The following is a 21,905-nucleotide window of genomic DNA, read 5'->3' on the forward strand; positions in this document are numbered from 1 at the left end:
CTATTTGGGGACTGCTTCTTGCTTGATCAACACAGGTTTCTGAATTTGGAGCCAGTCCTGGGCTTTGGATGGTGCTAAAGAAAATGAGGGATGAGAAACTGGGAAAGTAAGCCTTCTTCCCACCTAATAGTATGCATATCTTCATGTGAATATTTTAACCTTGCAAAGGATTTTAAAATACCCAAATATCCGGCCATGCATGCCCTGCCCTTTGGAAGGAAATAGTACCATGCAACAGACAAAGTTGGCTGACGTAGTTACTCCATGCAGTTATGATTCAAACCGGAGGCACACAGCCTTGGAAGCAAGCAGCACCGCATGACATAAGCCCTGCTCATAGGTGACTAGTGCCAGGTACACGCATGGAAGGGAAAGGTCCTCCGTGACATTGCACTTTTCCCTCCCAGCCCTAATCATCAGCTAGAAAAACTCATAACTAAAAAGTTCACTACAACCCCACCTTAAATTTCAGGTAATATTTTTCATTGTCAAACAGTTTCTATGCACCCTGCAAACTCTTCACAGGCCACTACTGAAATCCATACATTTCTAACAGCAACACCTAGCACAACAGACCCAATGAACACCACATTAACTAGGAATCTGCATGATCCCAATTTTCAGTACACTTCTTTGTATTAAAGATACAGACAAATGCACCAGAACTAACCACAAGATTGGAGAGCAGAACACTGAAAAGCTCTACACATTAATTCTTCTTAGCTTTACAGATAATTTTTACAAATAGTTATTATTTCAAAGACACTTTGGCATTAGTTTGGAAATGAAACTATCAATCAAAATGTCTTAATTCCTGGCCATAGAAACCAAGGTATGAGTACAAATCTTTTAATTCATCAACTATTTAAAATTCAATTTAAAGGACAGAAGAGCACCTCAAAACCACCACAATCTATGTGAAACACGTTAAAATATTCATATTATCATTTGAACTTGAAACAATGCATCCAGTAGAAGCTACTCCCATAGAATACACAATATGAAATCAACTCTAAACATCCACAGACATTTAAAAAAATATAACTAACTAAGCTGCAATTCTATGTAATCTTATTAATGATTAATGGCTTTGCTACTTGTCATGCAAACATTTGGTACATAATTATCAAGTCCCTATAAAATCTTAACACTGAAATAAGATAGAAAGTCCCAAAGGCTTTGGAAAAATATTTTGGGTAGCAGGGACCTTATATCTGGTAAGTCTATCCATGGAGTTTCTATAAATTTGGCAACTCACACCAGTGACCATTTAAGGACCTTTCACAGAAATTGGATTTAAGAAATCCGATTTGCAAAAAATTATGCTAAGTTCTTTGAAAAATAACATTGTTTTCGGCAAATTAAACATAAATCCAAGAGTTCCTAATTGTTTCCTCCTTTTGTGTACTTCAGCACAAAACTTAACTGAACTGACATTTGCTAAAATTTCAGAATAAAACAGTAATATTTATAAAAGGCGGGGCTGACATTGTGGTGTAGCAGGTTAAGCCACCCTCAATGCTGGCAACCCAAACGGGCACTGGTCAAGCCTCAGCTGCTGCACTTCCAGTCCAGCTCCCTGACAATACATCTGGGAAAGCAGCAGAAGATGGCCGCAGTGCGTGGGCTCTGCACCCATGAGGAAGACCTGCATGAAGCTCCTGGCTCCTGGCGTTGGCCTGGCCCAGCCCCTGTGATTTCAGTCATTTGAGGATGGAATCAGAGGATGGAAGCGCTCGCGCTCTCTCTCGCTCGCTCTCTCTCCATAGGTTTGCTTTTCAAATAAACAAACAAATCTTTTTGTAATAGTTACTTGGGGAATAATTAAAAGGAAAAAAGTCTGTACATGTTCAGTACAGAGACAACTGTTTTTAAAAGAATGCTTGGGTGAATCCACAGATAGAAAGGGCCAACTGTACTCATTTATGCTGGCTTCATTTGGAAGTTTATTCAGGATCCCATTAGGACAATAATTGTCCCTTTAATTGTGTACTCAGTAGTAATTCATGAAACAAAAAAAATTTTTTAAAAAAGCTGTAGTGTATTAAAATAGAACATTTGCAGCACTGCAGATTAAACCAACTCTGGCATCATAGATGGGCACCAGTCAGAGTACCAGCTTCTCTACTTTTTTTTTTTTTTTAAGATTTATATATTTATTTGAAAGGCAGATTTACAGAGAAGCAGAGAGAGAGGTCTTCCATCTGCTAGTTCACTCCCCAAATGGCCGCAACGGCTGGAGCTGGGCCAATCTGAATCAAGGAACCAGGAGCTAGGAGCTGCTTCTGGGTCTCCCAGGTAGATAAAGGGCTTGAACACTTGATACATCATCTTCTGTGCTCCCAGACACATTAGCAGGGAGCTGGACTGGAAGTGGGGCAGCCGGGACTCGAACTGGCACCCATATGGGATGCTGGCACTGCAGGCGGCAGCTTTACCTGCTACACCACAGTGCCAGCCTCCCAGATTCTCTGCTTCTGATCCAGCTCTCTGCTAATGTGCCTGGGAAAGCAGCAGATGGCCCAAGTGCTTGAGTTCCTGCGCCCATGTGAGAGACCTGGATGAAGCTCCTGGCTCCTGGCTTTGGCCTGTCCTAGTCCCAGCCATTGCAGGCCATTTGGAGAATGAACCAGCAGATGGAAGCATGCATGTTTCTCTCTCTCTCTCTCTCTCTCTCTCTGTGTGTGTGTCTCTCCTTCTCTCCTTTTCTCCCTCTCTTCCCCTCTCTGTAACTCTATTTACTTGAAAAATAAATGAATTGGCTGGCGCCATGGCTCAACAGGCTAATCCTCCGCCTTGTGGCACCGGCACACCAGGTTCTAGTCCCGGTCGGGGCACCGGATTCTATCCCAGTTGCCCCTCTTCCAGGCCAGCTCTCTGCTGTGGCCAGGGAGTGCAGTGTAGGATGGCCCAAGTCCTAGGGCCCTGCACCCCATGGGAGACCAGGAGAAGCACCTGGCTCCTGCCATTGGATCAGCGCGGTGCGCCAGCCGCAGCAGCCATTGGAGGGTGAACCAATGGCAAAGGAAGACCTTTCTCTCTGTCTTTCTCTCTCACTATCCACTCTGCCTGTCAAAAATAAAATAAATAAATATTAAAAAAAATAAATGAATCTTTTAAAAAACAGAAAATTTCTTTATATTTGATATTATTTAACTAAACTCTATCTCATTTTTTTAGTAACTAGGTTTCTTTTACACCCCAATTCGCCCTGGCAAGTTCCCAGGGATGCACTGTCAATCACATTAGGCCTATATAACTAATATTTTTCTATTCAGAGTTGGTGGTTTCATCACTTTGAAATCTTTTTTGAGCCAAACTATATCTTGGGTACATTCTACTGTCTCTGAGGACCACTGATTGGTTCCCATGAAGAGGCAGAAAACGCTGGCCTTGGCAATGCTAACCCAGCTAGCTGCCCTCTGAGTTGATCCAGAGGGACAATTCAGACAGGTTAGATTCTTTGTTCACTCTGGTGGCCTCTGAGGTAAAGGCCTCTATGCTTCCCCCTAGTAGCTGGGCCCTTACTGAACTCGTGGCCTCTCAGGACTCACGTTGAGCCATATTTCAACATTACTGTTTGGTTTTGTTTGTTTGAGAGATGGATTCCCCCAGAGCCTGTGTTCATCAGGGTTTCAGGTTCTATTGCGCCTAGAGCTGGCCTCAGGGATACCTGAGAACCAGTCTTTCTGCACACCTCAATGCCAAAAAGACTTAGGATGGTGCTGGGTAGTATACTTACTTCCCACATAACTCAGTTTTGTGTCTGTGCAGGCCTGAGTGGTTGATATAAAGCAGCCCTCCTTGAGATCCAGGTTGATAAGGAAAACAGTTGAGGGCCAGTGTGATAATATTCACACACTGAAACCAACCAGGAGTTCTGGAGAAATGAATACTGGTCAAAATTCTGTTGCTGGGTTCCCCAGCCCTTATCTGTGTTAACAGAGCAAGCAGGATCAATGATGCATAGATAGAGTTTGTGTTTCTTCTTACTTCCAGGCATAATTTGCATGGAAGTACCTAAGTGTGCAGTAAAATGGTGATGAGTTTATGTATCCACTGGATACAAAATTGATACTAAAAATCTTTCATTTAATTCTTTGCAAAATCTTCTTATACTAGGGCAGAGGAGATTTCTATTTGCACTCCATTATTAATGTTACTGGATCCAACTCCATCAACTGGTGACAGATCTTCAAAATATATACACTAAAAAAGAAAAGGGAACAAGAAATGTGCCCTGACCTTTACATTATGAAATAATACAGCAAGCTTTAGGTCACTGCTGGCAATCCTGATTTGAAATTGTCTTGGCTCACCTGAAACTGTCTAGCCACACATCACAGCTGGATACTCGGGGTACAGTCATGCCAAACCATCACAAAACTAAGTACACAGATGCTGTTTCTTAAATCACATGCAAAACAGCTCTGCATGAGCTGCACTTTTATAGTAAGGGCCTCATCTTCCATCAGAGGAGCCATCCAATGGCTTTGCAAAAACCACCACTGGCTTCATGACAGAAATGTTCCTGCAGTGCTTTGCACGCCTTCCTGCAACCCCCTCTGCAAAGGGCCACAGGAAAGTCTTCTCTCCAAACCATATGCAGGAAAAGCCATAATTTCCCCATGCCCTGTTTTGCTTTTTCGCCCAACAAACATCATGAATTATACAGCGTTTTTCCTTTGGCCACCAAAAACTAAGAGCCAAGTTAGAAAACACATTTAGGATCCTCTCACTCACATATCCACATTTTAATAACCCTCTCTCCCAACACCTTTTATGTTACCCCTTTTTTCTCCTTCTGGCCCTTGTTAATTTTATTTTACTGTTTCATTGCATGAATACCTAGAGGCCACTTTACATCCTTTCTCAAACAATATAAACTAATAGAAATAAGGAAATTGGTTCTGTTTATATTTTACGGTCCTTTCCAAGGAATCAAATATAAAAATGACTGAACAGAAGGTTTCCATTCTGTAAAATTATTCATGATTTATTCTTCTTTGAGTTATATATTTATCTAAGAAAATTTATAACAATAAAATGAGACCTCTTCAATTATTGTACTAATATAGAAGGAGGCTGTCTCTATAATTCTTACATTTCTAAGTGAGTACAATAGTATTGATATAGGCACAGACATTCATTACAGCATATTCCACCAAAATAAAAATGAAAACCACTCAGTGTGCATAAATGAGTGATTAATTGGGACTGGCGCCGTGGCACAGGTTAATCCTCCGCCTGCGGGGCCGGCATCCCATATGGACACCAGGTTCTAGTCCCAGCTGCTCCTCTTCCAGTCCAGCTCTCTGCTGTGGCCTGAGAAAGCAGTAGAAGATGACCCAAGTGCTTGGGCCCCTGCACCCACATGGGAGACTGGGAAGAAGCACCTGGCTCCTGGCTTCAGATCAGCACAGCTCCGGCCGTTGCAGCCATTTGGGGAGCGGACCAACGGAGCGAAGACCTTTCTCTCTGTCTCTCCCTCTCACTGTCTCTAACTCTACCTCTCAAATAAATAAATAAAATCTTTTAAAAAAATAATTGATTAATTAATAATGGTACCTACATGGCAAGTGTACAGCCATTTAAAAGAATAACTCAGAGGCTGGTGTGGTATAGCAGGTAAAGCCACTGCCAGCAATGGCGGCATCCCATATGGGTGCCAGTTTGTGTCCTGGCTGCTCCACTTCCAATCCAGCTCCCTGATGATGGCCTGAGAAAAGCAGTGGAAGATGACCCAAGTGCTTGGACTCCTGCCATCCTGGTGGGAGATCCAGATGAAGTGCCTGGTTCCTGGATTCGGCCAGGCCTAGCCCTGGACTCCTAGGAAGTAAACCAGCAGATGGAAGACCTCTCTTTCCCTCTCTCCCTCTCTCTCCATATCTCTGACTTCCAAACAAATAAAGAGATCTTGAAAAAAAAAAGTCAGTTTTCATGAGTTGATAAGTACTGGTCTCCAAAATGTAAAATTATATGAAAAAGGCATAATACAAGAAATGTTGTACTTTATACTATTATTCTATGGAAAAAAATTATGAAAATCTTTAGAAATCTCTGCAAAGATCATTAAGAAACAGTGGTTACCCATTAAGGGTTGGCATTATGTATCAGGAAAAGGAATAAATTTGCTATGTTTTTAAATTTTTTCCTAAATATTCATTTGTCACTTTTCAAAAAGAAGACAATTTAAATATATAATTGGGATAAGGATTTAAATAACTACTGAAAAGATATACCCTTACAGTTTTAAAGTCATCCTATTAAAGTATTCTGTACCAAAGTGTTTTGGTAGCTATTGAAAATCTTTTTATCATAACAGATATCCCAAAAAAAAACCAGTATTCAGATCTCAGAGTTCTCCATGTGCCTCTCTAATCAACCACAGGTCTAGGAAAAAAGTACATATTGCATGCATATGGATAAGAATGATGGCTAAAGGATAAAAATAAGGCTGGTGCCACGGCTCACTAGGCTAATCTTCTGCCTGTGGCGCTGGTACTCCAGGTTCTAGTCCCAGTTGCTCCTCTTCTATTCCAGCTCTCTGCTGTGGCCCAGGAAGGCAGTGGAGGAGGATGGCCCAGGTCCTTGGGCCCTGCACCCGCATGGGAGACCAGGAAGAAGCACCTGGCTCCTGGCTTCGGATCGGCGCAGTATGCCATGCCGTAGTGGCCATTTGGGGGGTGAACCAACGGAAGGAAGACCTTTCTCTCTGTCTCTCTCTCTGTCTAACTCTGCCTGTTCAAAAAAAAAAAAAAAAAGGATAAAAATAATAGGTCAAGGAATTACGCAATTCTTAGAAGAATGTATGAATCTTTCTTACAAAAGAAAATAATACCACATCCCTAAAAAGTAGACAACTGAGAGGCAGAGTTCAAGGTGAGACCCTGGCCAATGGGCAAAACCACCACAATCTCCCAGCATCAGCCAGTGGCCTCTGCTCCAAAGAAAATAATGAAAAATGAGATCAGACAGATCTTTACCGACCTGTCAGAGGGTTTTTATGGAAAATGTCTCCTAAAGTCAAGTAACAGATCTGAGTCTGGGTCTTGGGTTGCCAGAGCCTTTACTGAGCATTACCATCCTGTCTTTCCCATTTCTCTAGTCACAGATCAGTGGCCAAATGATAAACATTACAAATGCTTATACTATTTGATCACATATAAAATGTCTCCTGCAGAAATACTAGAGCACATACAAAACAAGTCCATTATAATATCCAACATTATTTTAGAATTGTTGGTATTGGCAAAACATTAGAATCCACACAAACATCCATCAATAAGAAACAGTATATTAAGCTACGGCATAGCCATACAACACAATACTATGAATCTGCAAAAAAGGAGGTTCTTCATGTACAGATAAAGACAGCCCTTCAAGATACATGTTAAGAAAAAGAAGGAAGATACAGAGCAGTGATACAGTATGATTTCATTTGTATCAAACAGTTCATGGACGGGGCACCTAGAGAGATACAAGTATAGGAACTCACTCCTAAGTATGTAAAATATTTCTGAAATGTATACAGAAAACCAATAACACTTATTGCTCCAAGAAGCAATATTTGAGGAAATTAATGCATTTTCTCTTAGAAAGTAAACTAGCTTTTAAAGATTGGAGGGGAAAAATTTAAAAACTTAGATAAAATTGATGGGAAAGGGGCAAAAGTGTTCGTATGTGAGGGGCGGGAGAGTAACGAAGGTTAGGACATGAGAACTCTCCTCTCTCCCTAGAAATGAGGCCCAGCTTCCGTGGTGAGCGTCTTCTCTTACTTGAAGGGTACTGCATGGCATCACTCAATATCATCTCACCTTTTCACCATGAGAGCACAGAGTTGATTCAGTTGACTCAAAATACATATAACACGGGTTCTACAGATGAAAAGCACCAAATAGAAATGCTGAACACTATAGTTTCTACCAGAGGGTGGGTGGGGTGGGAACAGACTTCCACTTAGGGAAGCCTATCCAAAAGCTCCAAGCAACAATCACAAGTCTTTTCTCGGGCCAGCAGCACCTCCTTGGTGCCCCTGTGTATGTGCACGGGCACACTCAGGTGACATATCCCTGTGGCAGGTGTCTGAGGCCATATCTAGCAGCTGAACTTGCCAAGACTAGAGAGCTTCCCTCCACTTGGCCTTTCTTCCAGCTTGACAAGCACTAAAATCTCTAATCCATTAAGGGTAAGATCTGTTCAGATTAACTTTATGCCCCTGCATAAAGTTCTCAGGAAATTAGTGGATCTTAATAGTATTATGTCAAGATCAGTTGTAATGAGAGCAAGGAAGGAAAGAAGTAATTTCTGTGAAACTTACCTTTGAAGAATACACATACTCAAAAATTACCTGTTTGCAAAGGTCAAGCTTCTTCAACACTGATTTTCGTTTGGAATCTGCATTCCAAGACCACTTGAAGATACCCAAAGTACATGGTGTTCTTAAACAACCTTCCAAGGAAAGTGGTAGTTCAATAATCTTAACCAAAAGCTTCACTTCCTAAGGATCTACAGATTCAAGCTTAGGGCCAAATGAAATTATAAAATAGTGTACTGCATTTTTTATGCCTCCTCAAAAAAGAAAAGAATCAGATTCTGCATTCTCCTCCCAAAATCAGGGGAAGAAGCTAATCAAGTCAGGACAATGAAGTATGCTTAGCTCCATTAGGCTCGTCCCGGAGCCCTGCCAGCAATCTTCAAAATGGGTCTGAACAGCACAGCATTCCCCCTACTACCCACTGCTGCCATTTACTCCAAAGCCTGATATCATGTGTGGGTATTTTGAAAATGCTATGTAGGAAATGGATGCTTGGCCTAGCAGTAAGGACCCTACATCCCCGACTTCACATCAGAGTGCCTGGGTTCCACCCCCAACTCTAGCTCCCAATTCTAGCTTCCCATCAATGCAGACTCTGAGAGGGGGCAAGTGATGCCTAAAGTTGTTGGGTCCTTGCCAGCCATGTGAGAGACCTACGTTAAGCTCCCAGTACCCAGTTCCAACCCCAGCCCAGCTGTGGGCATCTGGGGAGAAGACCAGCAGATGGGATCTCTCTCTCTCTCTCTCTCTTTCTCTCTCTCATTCTGTGTCTCTCTTTCTACCTCTCAGATAAATAACTTTTTTAAATGTTAAGTATATAAAATACTAATTCATATTCAGTGGAAGTTGCCATAGTTGTTGATTACAAACAGAAAGGCAATATTTATCAGAAATGTCCTCTTTGTGGGAAAATTACTATGTGTGGCCTTCAAAGAAGATTCCAATCTTTATTATGTATTCCTTTTATTTTAAAGAGTGTTCAAGAGGCTGGCGTTGTGGCATAATGGCTAAAGCCACTGCCTACAACACCGGCAACTCACATGGACACCAGTTCATGTCCCGGCTGCTCTGCTTCTAATCCAGCTCCCTGCTAACGCACCTTAGAAGGTAGCAAAGAACTGCCAAAGTGCTTGGGCCCCTGTCAGCCTTATGGGAGACCCAGAAGAAGTTTCTGCCTCTTGACTTCTGACTTCAGCCTGGCCCAGCTTTGGCTGTTGTGGCCATTTGGAGAGTGAACCAATGGATGGAAGACCTCTTTCTGTGACTGTCCTTCTCTCTGTGTTAACTCTGCCTTTACTAGCTTCAGGGAAGACAGAGGAGGAAGTGAGATTCAGAACTAATTGGAGCCGGTGCTGTGGTGTAGCCTAGGCTAGGCCTCCACCTCCCAGCACCTGTTCAAATCTCAGCTGTTCCACTTCGGATCCATCTCTCTATTTATGCCTTGGGAAAGCAGTGCTTGGGCCTCTGCACCCATGTGGGAGACCTGGAAAAAGCTCCTGGCCTCTGATTGGCCAGCTCAGGCCATTATGGCCATCTGAGGAGTGAAACAGTAGATGGAAGACCTCTCTCTCTGTTCTTTCCCTCTATCTGTAACTCTGCCTCCCAAATAAATGATAAGTTAAAAGAGAGAGAGAAAGAGAGAGAGAAAAGAACTAACAAAGCAATATCTAAGTGTAGGTTTTCTATCTCTCCAATATCTTCGGAAGAAACATAACATCTGCATGTTCTCCAGTCTTAAGGATAAAAGATATAAAACCATCCTAATCCGCATCATTGCCTTCAAAAATCACAAACTGCTCACTAACAGTCAAAGAACTCAGAAAGTAAATAAGTTTGTTGAAACTTGGAACTAGCTTGAGTTCTTCGCACCTCAAGAAAGTACTTTCCACAAGAACACTACTGTCCCAAGTCGCACAATGGCCGAATCTCCAAGTGAACAGAAAGACAACCATGCAGGGTTGGAATATCTGAATCCTATGTATCCCTTTCTACATCGCGGATGTTCTTGGGTGGAGCTCCAAAGGCCACTGAAGATCTGCTTGCAAAATAGGAAAACTGCAGCTGGAAAATGTTAGTTACCTCATCAGGTACAAAAGTCAGAACTTGAACTCAGGTTCCCAAATTATCTAATGCTTTAGCTAAGAACTGTTTCCACAGTACACACATTCTGTTAAAATAAAATATACAAACTCTGACAAATCTCTGTTCGGCAGTCTTCAATTGGTAGGAGCAGATAAAATTAATATAATTAAAGTGAAATGCACCATTAAGATGATAGAAGAGTTAAGGAACAGAATAATTGCATAGCAAGAAATAGAAATATTTTGTGACAATTCCTGAGTATGATTAAAGTGCTGTGTGCTGGAAATAAGGAACCATCAGTGTGTGAACATAATAAGAAATTTTCACTTGACAATAAAGAGCCACATCAATATTCATTCAAAACTGAAGGCGATTAGAAAATCAAACTTTGAATTTTCAATAGCTAGACATCTATTTATAAGTCAAGAACACAAAACAATCAAATAGAAAGAAGCCAAGGGTATGACCCACAAAAGAACTATGAAAACACAACCTGCCTATTTCTGGAATGGGCCACGCTTTCCCAGTAGGGGAGGGGAGGAACGTTAGGATTGACTGTTGGGTGGTTCAGGCAGGAAACTGGAGGGCAGCTTCTATGCCCACTGGGGTGGTATCTCTGATCCACCCCTCCTGATTCCCAAAGGGAAGGTTAGTAAATCTCCCAGCTGAGTACGGCTTCATGGCTCGAATAAGGAGCCAGAAGCGGAGGTTTGGCAACACAGCCCCCTCATCTTAGTCGTTCTCTCTCCAAACAAGTCCGCAGAAAGGAGGGTGGCAAGTGAACATGAAACGAAGCATGTTTTGTGTAGTATGTATACTGGACTCTCATGCATATTGGGTCCACAGACACTCACCCAGATGGAACAGACCTTCACCTACACATCGCTGCACTAGGTCATGGCACTGATCTGATTACTGTAACAAGGGTGCCACTCGCTCCTGCTTACACACACGCATCTCCTAAGATGTGCACAGGGAGGTTCTGGGCACGGGTGGAAATAGTTGCCTTTCACTTTGCTGCACAGGACGCCTTTGTCAAGGAAGGGAGCAGGCTCCTCATGGAAGAGAACTCAGAGATTATAAAAGGGTCAGACAGGCAAAAACATTTTCTGCGTTACATTTCCTAGAAGCTCTTTGCCATTTTGATGGGTAGTCTATTACTAGATTTAATTGTTGAAGATCTTCATTTCCCTTGAATATGTACAGTGATCAAGCACTGAATTGCATCAAGTCTTTCCTTTTAAACACACTCAGGAGTTCTCAGAGCCACTCCATGCATCCCCTAAGTCTCTTTTGTTGCTTTTCTGCTCCTTGGAACCGACCTCTGGCCCCCACATTCCTCTACCTGTTTATATCAAAACAAACACAGACAGAACTAGGAACTGACAAGAGACATTTGGACCATCTGAGATTCTGGAAAAACAAAACACACAGAAGGAACCATCCATCTTTGAACTCATTTTTACAATCTTGCTATCTTCAACATGCATGGTAAAGAACCATTTGGCTTTTTTGATCTAAAAGGGAATTTTATTTTACTGCCAACACAGAGCACCTTTATCTTGGCAGCATAAATATAAAAAGTATACGTATATATGATGCCTAATGAACAAAGAATCTGACTGCACATGTGTATTCTGCCCCATAACCTTGTTTTAGTAGTAATATTCTTTATATTTAATTTTACCACACCTATATGCAGTATTTACTCTGTGTGAGGAACAGTGTGACATGCTTTAAAAATTATAACTCATTTAAGCCTCACTAAGGTCCTCTGAGAGATGTACAATTTGTGATTTTTTAAGATTTTTATTTTTATTTGTTCGAAAGGCAGAGTTACAGAGAGGCAGAGGCAAAAAGACAGACAGAGGTCTTCCATCTGTTGGTTTACTCCCCAAATGGCCACAATGGCTGGAGCTGAGCCGATATGAAGCCAGGAGCCAGGAGCTTCTTCTGGGTCTCTCATGCGGGGCTCAAGGACTTACACCATCTTCTGCTGCTTTCTCAGGCCACAGCAGAGAGTGGTCAAAAAAGTCAAAAGTGGTCAAAAGTGGAGCAGCCGGGACTTGAACTGGCGCCTGTATGGAATGCCGGCACTGTAGAAGGCAGCTTTACTCGCTAAGCCACAGCACCTGCTCCTAGACTCATTTTTAAAGGTGAGAAAATAAAGCACAGAGAGGCTAAATGACTTGCCCAAAGTCACATAACCAAGAGGAGATGAAGCTGGAATTTAACCCCAGTCTAGCTCCAGCCTAGGAGCTATTTCAAACTTTCACTAATTAAGTAATAAAATGTGATTTGTGAAAAATCACCCTACATATTTTTAATAATATTACCATTCAATAATTAACTCATGTCAAGTTGCCGTTTCCTTCAGATTCTGTTAGAGGAAGAATGGGGGCCAGTGCTGTGGTATAGTGGGCTAAGCCTCTGCCTGTGGCACCAATATCCCATATTCACGCCAGTTCTAGTCCTGACTGCTCCTCTTTGGATCCAGCTCTCTGCTATGGCCTGGGAAAGCATTGGAAGTGCTTGGCCCTTGTACCCGCGTGGGAGACCTGGAAGAATCTCTTGGCTCCTGGCTTCAGATCGCCCCAGCTCCAGCTGTTGCAGCCATTTGGGGAGCAAACCAGCAGAGGGAAGACCCTTCTCTCTCTCTCTCTCTCTCTCTCTCTCTGTCCTCCCCCCTCTATCTGTCACTCTACCTCTTGAATAAATAAATATCTTTTTAAAAAATAGTAAGAATGAAAAGAAACAAAATGACAACATAGTAAATTAGTGTATGTATCTGTTAGGAAAGTTACTGTGCAAAAAGTGAAACACTAGAAAATCTGTTGTTTAGATTTGGTACTGTCAGTGTAACTTTAAAAGGTCTCTACATTCATCCCAAATCTGGATCACATCAGATAAAATTTAATTACATGGTATAGAAAAATAAAAAGCTCTTAGAGATGCTTCCTGGGGAATCCCACGTTTGATGAGTCTCTCAGAGATCCAAGAAGTTTTCTCCTTGGAATGCTCTTAGCACACCTGCAGACAGCCTATGTGCCCTAAGCCCCCACCTTTAGAGAAGTGCCGTCCATGAATGCCTAGGGCCTTCTGCCAAGGCAGCCTGGGCCAGGGTGTGGCTCTAGGGCTGCACATACCTCAGAGCACTTGCATATTCGATCTGAGAGTCTGCTGCAGATTAAAGTGAGCCAGGAAGGAAGAAACTGTCTCCATTCCTGCATTTCTCGCTCTGGAGGCATGTAAGTACATATAGTCAGGAATATGTGTGAGGGTCCTTGGCCTCCTCCACTGCCACAGCTGTGGCCTCTAGCTGTGCACATACTCCAGACAGTGTGGGAGGAGTGGCAGAAGCCCAAATTGCACCAGGCATCATTCTTGTTTTTCACCATCTTCCCTTGAAAGCAATGTTGACCAGCAGTTCCCCAAAGGGGACCAGCAGTTCTTCCTTTACTGGGAACAAGTTAGCACGATCCCCCTGTCCCCTGGGCAATGGCCCAGCTGTGCAAAGGAGCTATCCCAGGGGCTTGCAGGGTGCAAGCAGACACAGCATCAGTGCCTTTCTCGTTCTAGCACCCAGCAGAGCAACAGCTTCAGGCAGATGGCGACTGTCCCTCTCCCTCCTTCACAAAGTTAAGGATGACCATCACAGGCATCCTCAAGAGTGAAGATAGCAGAGGAACTTTCTGGAACCCGAATTTACTTGACTCTTTATCCTGCCAACCTCCTTCTAAGGCAGGCTCTTCCACTGTCAGTTCTCACCTTCCTGATCCCTTCGTGAGTCCTCCCTGCCCTTTCCTGGTGAGTGACAAAGCAAATATCCCAACGTGGAACTCACCTTAATTCCCATTACCTCACCAGTGCCTGCCTAGCCCTGGAAAGACACTCGGAGGGGTCGGCCTTGTGGCATAACAGGTAAGAGAGAAAGACACCCTGGAAGCTGACTCAATCATTTGGGGATTTCCTTTTTTACTCTTTTTTTTTTCTTCTAGCAGAAAGGGATAAAATTTTATGATCTACACAGATTGCTGGCAACGAATTTCCTAAGTGTCTCAAACTTTTGTGATGAGGTTCTGAATCTTAACATCAAAATATCCACTTGTGATCATGAAAAACTAACACCTGATGTGGCACCTATTACACGAGGCTGATTATCCATGGAACTTCCAAGTGATGTTGTTTTTCCAAAGATTTGTCTGTGGTTATACTGGGTGGTCCATTTAGAACACTGTCAATTCAACCTCACCTCAAAAAAAAAAAAAAAAAAAAAAAAAACCAAAAACAAAAGACTTACACATGGGCCACTTTACACAAGCGCTATGGTGTGGATTTTGAAAGTACTCTCAGGCTCAGAGTCTATTTAGTGTAAATACAGTCTAGACTTATTATCTTACTCCCATCTCAGCCTGTAGCAAAACAACGGAGTAAGCCTAATGAGAAAACAGAAGCTAGAGAGACTGGGGAGAAATACTAACGTCCTTGATGGCATTTCTGTGAATGACAAAGCCTCCCCTCTCCCACAGGTGGCTCAGGTTGGAAAGGGGCAGGATAGGAAGTCAGAGACTTTCCCCAGAAAACTTCCAGGTCAGGCTCTCAGCACCAAGCCTTGCTCAGGCACTGAGCACTCCCAGGTGTGGCGTGACGCCCCGCCCCCCAGGGAGGTGCGGTCCCAGGTCTGATACTCACGTTGACACTGTCCCCAGGACTGGCGGGCCCAGCCCCAGCAGCAGTCAATCCTGCCACCATAACGACACAGGCCAATGGACGACACTATCTGCCTGGGCCACCTACCAAGCAAACAGATTCAAAATAAATAAGGATCCTCTTGAGATCAAAGATAATTTCCTCTTTGTTATTTGAGAAAACTTGGCAAACCACACCCAACAATCTAATGGCAGGTTTCAGACAGTTAAACAGATACACCATCAGCACACGGGGCTAAGGAACAGAGCCGAGGGCACCATCCTTTCTCAACTAGAAACAGCACCAGCTACAACGCAGAATTCTCAAGGCTGCCACTCACAGGGTGGATTCTGAAGCCTGAAATAAAACAGATTCCTCAAAGACCCACACCTGGGGGCGGTGGGGGGGGGGGGAGGCGGCGCGGGAGCAGTTTGTACTGAGTCATCATAAACTGAAAGGTATTAAACAATACAAGATGTGGCACAGCTGAAAGAAAAAAAGTAAAAGGCGGATTGGGAAAGGGGCAGATGGACGGGGTTCCTCAAAAACCAAATGAAATGAAGCGCTTTCAGACAGTGCATGCTCATGTTCCCTCTCTAATGTAAATAATGACTACAGAAAGTATGGGATTTCAAGGTACTGGTTTCTCCACCGCATGACGCTTGGACAAACTGCGAGGACTGGGCCAATTGCTTTCTTGCTCAGATTCGCACCTAAAAGACTTCTCCCTCCGAGAGGATCCACAAGGGAATTGGGTTTCTAGCTCTCTGGTTAAAGTTACTTTAAAGGCGGACGCACGTCACGTGGCGTGCTTGCGGTAAATAGGCGTACAAGAAACGCACAACGTGCCCAAAGGTGGGAAAGAGTTGCCTAAAAAACAAAAGGTGCAGCCTCGGGCGCCGACCCGTGTTTTCTTTCAACTCTCTGATCTTTTCAACTCCCCTTCCCTCCACCTGCGCAGGTCCAAAGTTCAAAATACCCCCCAGCTCCGTATTTCCTGCGCCCAGGTGCTCCACAGGCGGGGGCGTTTCCCCTCCGCGCTCCACTGGGTCCCGTCCTTTCCCCTCCCAGGTACGAGGCAGCCAATCAGTCGCGGAACTGATTCGTTCTAAGAGTGCAGGTGGAACAGGCGCGGCGTCTCGCTTCAGGGCTGCGCCGAGGGGTCGGGGGCGCCGCGGGAGCTCTGGGGCTGCAGCCCCCGCGCGCCCGCCGGGAGAGTCCGGGCTGCAGGTGCGCGCAGGCGGGGGCCGGGCCCGCCTCCCGCCCCATCCCCGCGCTCGGTCAGTCACTCACTCTCCCGGCGCCCGCGCGGACCCCGCGGCGGGAGCGGGGAGCGGGGAGCGGCCGCGCCAGGGCCCGCTGAGCGGCGGCAGCGACGCGGCCCGGGGTTGTCGGGACCTGTCAGAGCACGCAGCAGGCGGGCGCGGTCTGCGGAGCTGCTAGCGCTCTCTGCCCATCATATACTCCTGGCGCCCCCCACCCGCAGTCTTTATTTTGAGGCCCCCATCAAGGGGGGCGGCCATCAGGTCCCCCTCGCAAGCCCCAGCCGCTTCCTCGGCCCCACTCTTTGTTGTGAGGGCCCTGACAGCTCCGCCCCGCTCGCCCGAAGTTTCCCCCGCGGAACAGCAGTCTACACCAAGAGTCAGGGTCCCGGCCAGGGAGTGCCCCCACGCGTCACCTCTGCTCTGGCAGCCCCGCCGCGCCCTCGGGGCTGAGCTCCACGGCCCGCGCCTTCCCACGCCCGCAGCCCCAGCTCCCGCGCGGGTGCCGGGACTGGCCGGGGTCGCGCGCTCCCGGCGGCGGGGCAGCCCCTGGCCGCGCTGGACGGCGCTCGTCCCGCGGAGACGGCGCGGCCGCCACACCTCAGCACCGGGGAGACGCCTCTCCGGCGGCGGAGAGGGACTCGGGGGCGCGGACAGGAAGGGAGCGCGGGAAGGAGGAGAGGGCGCCCCGAGGCCCCACTCACCTCCCGTCGAAGTCGGCGGCCGCCTGCAGGGAGAGCGAGGACACGAGCACCAGCGCCAAGGGGACGTCCATGCTGGCCGGCGAGCGCGCACAGGTTGGGTGCTGGGCGCGGCGGAGAGGCGCTCCCGCCGCCTCGGCTCCGCGGAGCAGCCGCGGGTCCCGGGATCCCTCGGTCGCCGCCGCGGCTACCGCTGCCACTCCCGGAGCCAGAGGCGCCGCGCGCAGCCGGAGCAGGTCTGCGGCGCCGGGAGTCCCCTCCGCCACCCTCCCCGCGAGGGGAGGCGCTGCAGGGGGAGCTGCGCCGCCCGCGGGGAGGGGCGCCGGGCCGGGCGGGGGGCGCGTGCACCCGCCCCGCCGCGCTCCGAGCCTGGCGAGCGAGCAGGGCACTCGGCCCCTCCCGGGGGCGCTGCGGGACCAGCCTCGTGGGGCGAGCCTCGGGCTGAAAGAAAAGTTACAAGCTGAAAGAAAAGTTACAAGCCCGGCCTGGGAAAAGGGGGAGCGGGGGAGAAAAAAAGAGGCCCGAGACGAAGGTGCGCTTTCGGCCGGGTCCGCCGGAGCAGGTGGTGACCGCGGGAGCCAGCGGCGGCTCTCCCCGGGGGCGGGTAGAGACGCCCCAGACCCAGCGCGGGGGTTGGGGGCTGGAGCTGGGCACTGTCTGCGTTTCGTGAAACCACAGCACGACTTGGACAAATTAGCGAGGGCAAACTCTGCTTCTCCCGCAAGCTGGCAGAGGCGGGCGAGTATTTTTTATTTTCTAACCAACGGAAAGAAATGGCCAGTGGAGTCGCGAAGAAGCAAACGTGCTGAGGGTTCCCACTGAGAAGTGCCAGTTCCACTGAGCACTGAGCACTTAGGACAGTGAGCGGCGCCCCTTTAGAGGCTCGTGCGGTCCGCGAGGGGAGGGCTGTGACCGCGCGGGAGTCGTGGCGCCGAACGATCACGCAGAGACATTTTAAGTTGCTGTTGCTCTGGTGTTACAGAGCGCGAAGTAGTCTAGTCTGTTCAAATGAAAATGGGCGATTAGCCTACGATGCTCCTGAAATGCGATCAAGGCATCCCCCTTCTCCAGCCCCTCGGCCCTCACCCACTATGCATCACGTCTCCCGGTTCACGGCCTACCTTTCACGAACACACCAGGCAGGACCCCACCATGGGGCCACCGGACCCAGGCACCTGCATGGCTCACAGTCTCACTTCCTTAAGTCTTTGCCCAGAGTAATCTCCCTGAAGAGACCAACCAGGACCACCCTATTTAAAATTGCAACTTGCCCTGTCCTAAGGCCTTCTCCTTTTTCTACGTTGGCTTTTTGCCATACCATGCAGCTTCTGTTCCACCATACAATGTGCTTATTTCTTGTTTGTGTATCTTCTTTATCCTAGAATGCAAACTCTACAAGGGCACGTTTCTTTGTGTAGTGTCTAGAACGGTGCCTGGCACACAGTAGGTGCTCGTAAATATTTGTTGAATGAATTTGCCACATCACAGACTTTTTCCTCTGTCTTAATTTTCTTTTTGAGATTTCTACAACTTCAAAATTTTAATGGAAAGTTCTGTGGCAGGGTGATCTCACCAGCCTGATGTCTTAGTGTGTGTAAGAACAGGAATTTTCTGCAAGAAAAGGAAAAAGAATGGGTTCCAACTTAAATGACTTCTTTGATTTCCAAGTTGTTTTCTGTTAGCAAAACAAGTTTCTATTTTGATCTCGGGAAACATCCATGCCAATTCAGGCTTGGGACATTATTTTAGGCAAACAGCTTGGTGTCATCCATTTCAGTTCCTTCTAATGAAGTCCAAAAATGTGGGAGTCAAAATATTTTTTCTGCAGAAAATCAAATTTTTGTAAGCATCATGTAGGCTCTGTTCCAGGCTCCAGGGCCTATTCCTTAGCTGTTCTCTCTGTTTATTGATTCTTGGATTGGATTTACAAATAAGCCCACTGGAGCAATGGATGATTAGGTAGAATGAGGCTAATCTACTGGCTAAAAAAGTAGAGATGGGAAGACAAGAGGAAGAGTAATGGGCAAAACTGGAATTAACATCGGGAGCAAAAGTGTAACGACCCATCAACACACCTCCTTTCCTTTTTTCCATGTATTTTCTTTGGCCTACAAAACCTTCCATGCATCTTCCTTCTTCATTTGGACAATCTGCACTTGTCCTCTGGGTCGCACTTAGCTGACGCTTACCCAGGGAACTATTCCTGCCTTTTGGCTCCCCTGAGATGCTTATGGTGTGTGCAACTATCACATTGCATTCTCCCTAGAGTAGCTCTTAAGGTATTGTGTTGAAATTGCCTCTCTGGTCCCTTGGAACACTAGGCTCACCAAAAACAAGGTGAGGACAGTGGCCATCTTGTCACTATATCCTTTGTGTATAGTACAAGTCCTAAGTGCAGTAAATATTAAGTAGACTGGATTGGATTGATTTGAACTCTGCCTTGTAGTAAGCAGTAGCTAACTGCATCATCTTTGTTGAATCATGGAATGAGAAGACTCCAAAGAACTTCCAGGGTCTCACTGGAAGCTCTCGATGGGAGCTGCAGTTCACTGTCTCAGTCTTTAAAGAAAAAAAAAAAAAAAACTAGCAAGAATGAGATCAGAACAGCTTACTTTTAATAATGACTACTTTCCTGATAGGATAAACTTGGTTAGATTTCCTTAGGTAATGATATCTAGGTAATGAGTGATCATCTTAATTTTCTAGTGCACAATTATTCATCGCTGGTCACCATGTCATACAGATAAATGACAAAATGCAGTGAAGCAAAGACAACTTCAAATAACTAGAAACCAGAAACTAATAATTACTTCATGAGTTTTTGTGTTGCAGTAAATATCAGTTGAGAGCCTGGAGTGGATTAGCCATTTCCAGGTGCTGAGATTTCAGCGTGGAAGAAGCACCGCAGTGAGTGCTCGGACAGGGAAAAGGTGGATTCAGGATAAAGGGAGGTGAAGGAGATAGAAAGTGAGGCCAGGTGGGATTTTAGATGGAGGGGTTTGGTCACCATTGTGAAGGTAACTTTTGAGCTGATTCTGAGTGCTGTGAGAGCAAAGGGTGGGACAGGTGTCCAGGCAGAGCACAGAGCAAGATAGGCTTTTTCTATCAAGTTCTGAAGTGACTTCTCATAGTCAAGTGTCATGGAAACCATTAAACAAGCTATTGCTTCCTGCATCCCATACACACTGGTGGTAACAGGCACAGGACTGTTGCTCTTAAAAACTCCTATTAAGAAAAGGACGCACACCAGGTGTTCTTATAGCAATTGTGAGTCCCAGCCAAGCAACAGTTACGACTACTCTGCTCTGGCACTGGAGAAGACCCTCCTAGGGGAACTGTGCTGTCCATAATCTCCCATGGACTACTGTACAAGTGACAATCCGAGCATCTGCACTCCTTAAAGGCTGTGCATCATTCACAACTCACTACCCATTTTCTCCTAGTACAGATTCAAAGGCCTGTATGTTGCTTTAAGGATCTAACAGAGAAAGACGTTTTCAGGCCAGATTCATGGTTTCTGTGGCAACTGGATTTCCTTAAAACCTTAATGGGCTTCTGATCTAATTGCTTCCAGTCAGTTCCTTGTGCAGATAACCACAACCACGGTCTTGCCTCGTCTGGTTCCTAAGCCTGCTTGCTTTCTGTGCTTCCTGTGCCCATACTTTACTCTCTTACCTTAACAGAGGCCACCTTGGGGCTGGCTGAAATATTAGGGTTGTTTGCGAGGGCAATGCCCTTGCTCTGATCCTTGCCACAAGGCTTGGATCCTTTCATTTGTATTAATGTTTAGGGCACAAAACAACCATCGTTTTTTAACCCTCAGGGGCCTTCCTTATTTCCTTCCACTTTGCTTACAGAGCGGCCCACTCTTGCCTGAGCTCACCTCTCTCTTAAGATACCTTACTAAAAGCAATAAGGAGCAGTGACATGAACGAACATTCTCATTTCTTTCAGCCATATTTTCTTGCTCTGGATATGCGTTGTGACTTCCAAACGACTGCAGGCAAGGACTTTATGAACTAGCACAGGTATCACCAGCTTTCCACCTGCACACAGTAGCTGCCTGTGGTAATTCCTTGTAAACCACAATAGGATCATATCCCTCCAATGGCTTCTCAACACAAGCAGAGTGAAAAATAAACTCTTTACTCTGCTCTCCTGCCTATTTCTCTGCATGATTATGCGACTGTTAAGAAGATGCAGGTTTTGTGGTGGGCGTTTGGCCTAGTGATTACGATGCTTGCATTCCACATTGGTGTCATGGCTCTGGCCTCTAGTTTCCCCCTAATGCAGGCTCTGGGAGGCAAGCAGTGATTGTCAAAGCAATTGGGCTCCTGCCACCCATGTGGGAAATGTGGATTGCATTCCTGGCCCCTGGCTCCAGCCTGAGCCAGCCACCCGGCCACAACTGCCATGGGCATTTGGGGAGTGAATCAGCAAATGGGAGTGCTCTCTAGAGAGAGAGAGAGAGAGAGAGAGAGAGAGAGGGAGGGAGGGAGGGAGGGAAGGAGGAGGGGGGAAGGGTGGGAGGTGAAGTGGAAGGAAGAAAGGAAAAGAGAAAATGCAAGCTTTTTTTTTTTTAAGATATCATCCCTCCCTTCTGGTACCAGTTTCTATTTCTGCTAAGGTAAAAGGTTAAAATGCTGTAACAAAGAGACTAAAGAAGGTAATGGCTTTTACAAAATAGGCATTTATTTCCTCATCATGTAACAGTCTGCAGCGAGTGTATCAGGGTGGTTGGCAGCTCTGTCTCATGTAGTCTTTCAGATTCCAGGCTGTCAGTGACTCTGCTACCTACACAGCCACTCTAATAGTTACCACTGTAGCCAAAGGAAAGGAGAAAAGCGTGGGGGG

The 21,905-nt window shown here is 46.0% G+C and overlaps 1 protein-coding gene across 4 annotated transcripts in view; it reads right to left on the reverse strand.

The window, feature by feature from the left end:
* NPNT (nephronectin) overlaps positions 1–17,140 on the reverse strand; it is an 81,827-nt gene extending 64,687 nt beyond the window's left edge. For all 4 annotated transcript variants that reach the window (XM_062199781.1, XM_062199778.1, XM_062199779.1 and 1 more), the window contains exons 1-2: positions 17,055–17,140; positions 15,092–15,192 (exon numbers count right to left, since the gene is read on the reverse strand). In XM_062199781.1, the coding sequence (XP_062055765.1) occupies positions 15,092–15,192; positions 17,055–17,125 (172 nt within the window). In that variant the 5' untranslated portion in view covers positions 17,126–17,140. The remainder of the gene's footprint in view (positions 1–15,091; positions 15,193–17,054) is intronic.
* Positions 17,141–21,905: the final 4,765 nt, after the last annotated feature.

This window comes from Lepus europaeus, chromosome 8 (assembly GCF_033115175.1).
Source record: "Lepus europaeus isolate LE1 chromosome 8, mLepTim1.pri, whole genome shotgun sequence".
Lineage (NCBI taxonomy): Eukaryota > Metazoa > Chordata > Mammalia > Lagomorpha > Leporidae > Lepus > Lepus europaeus.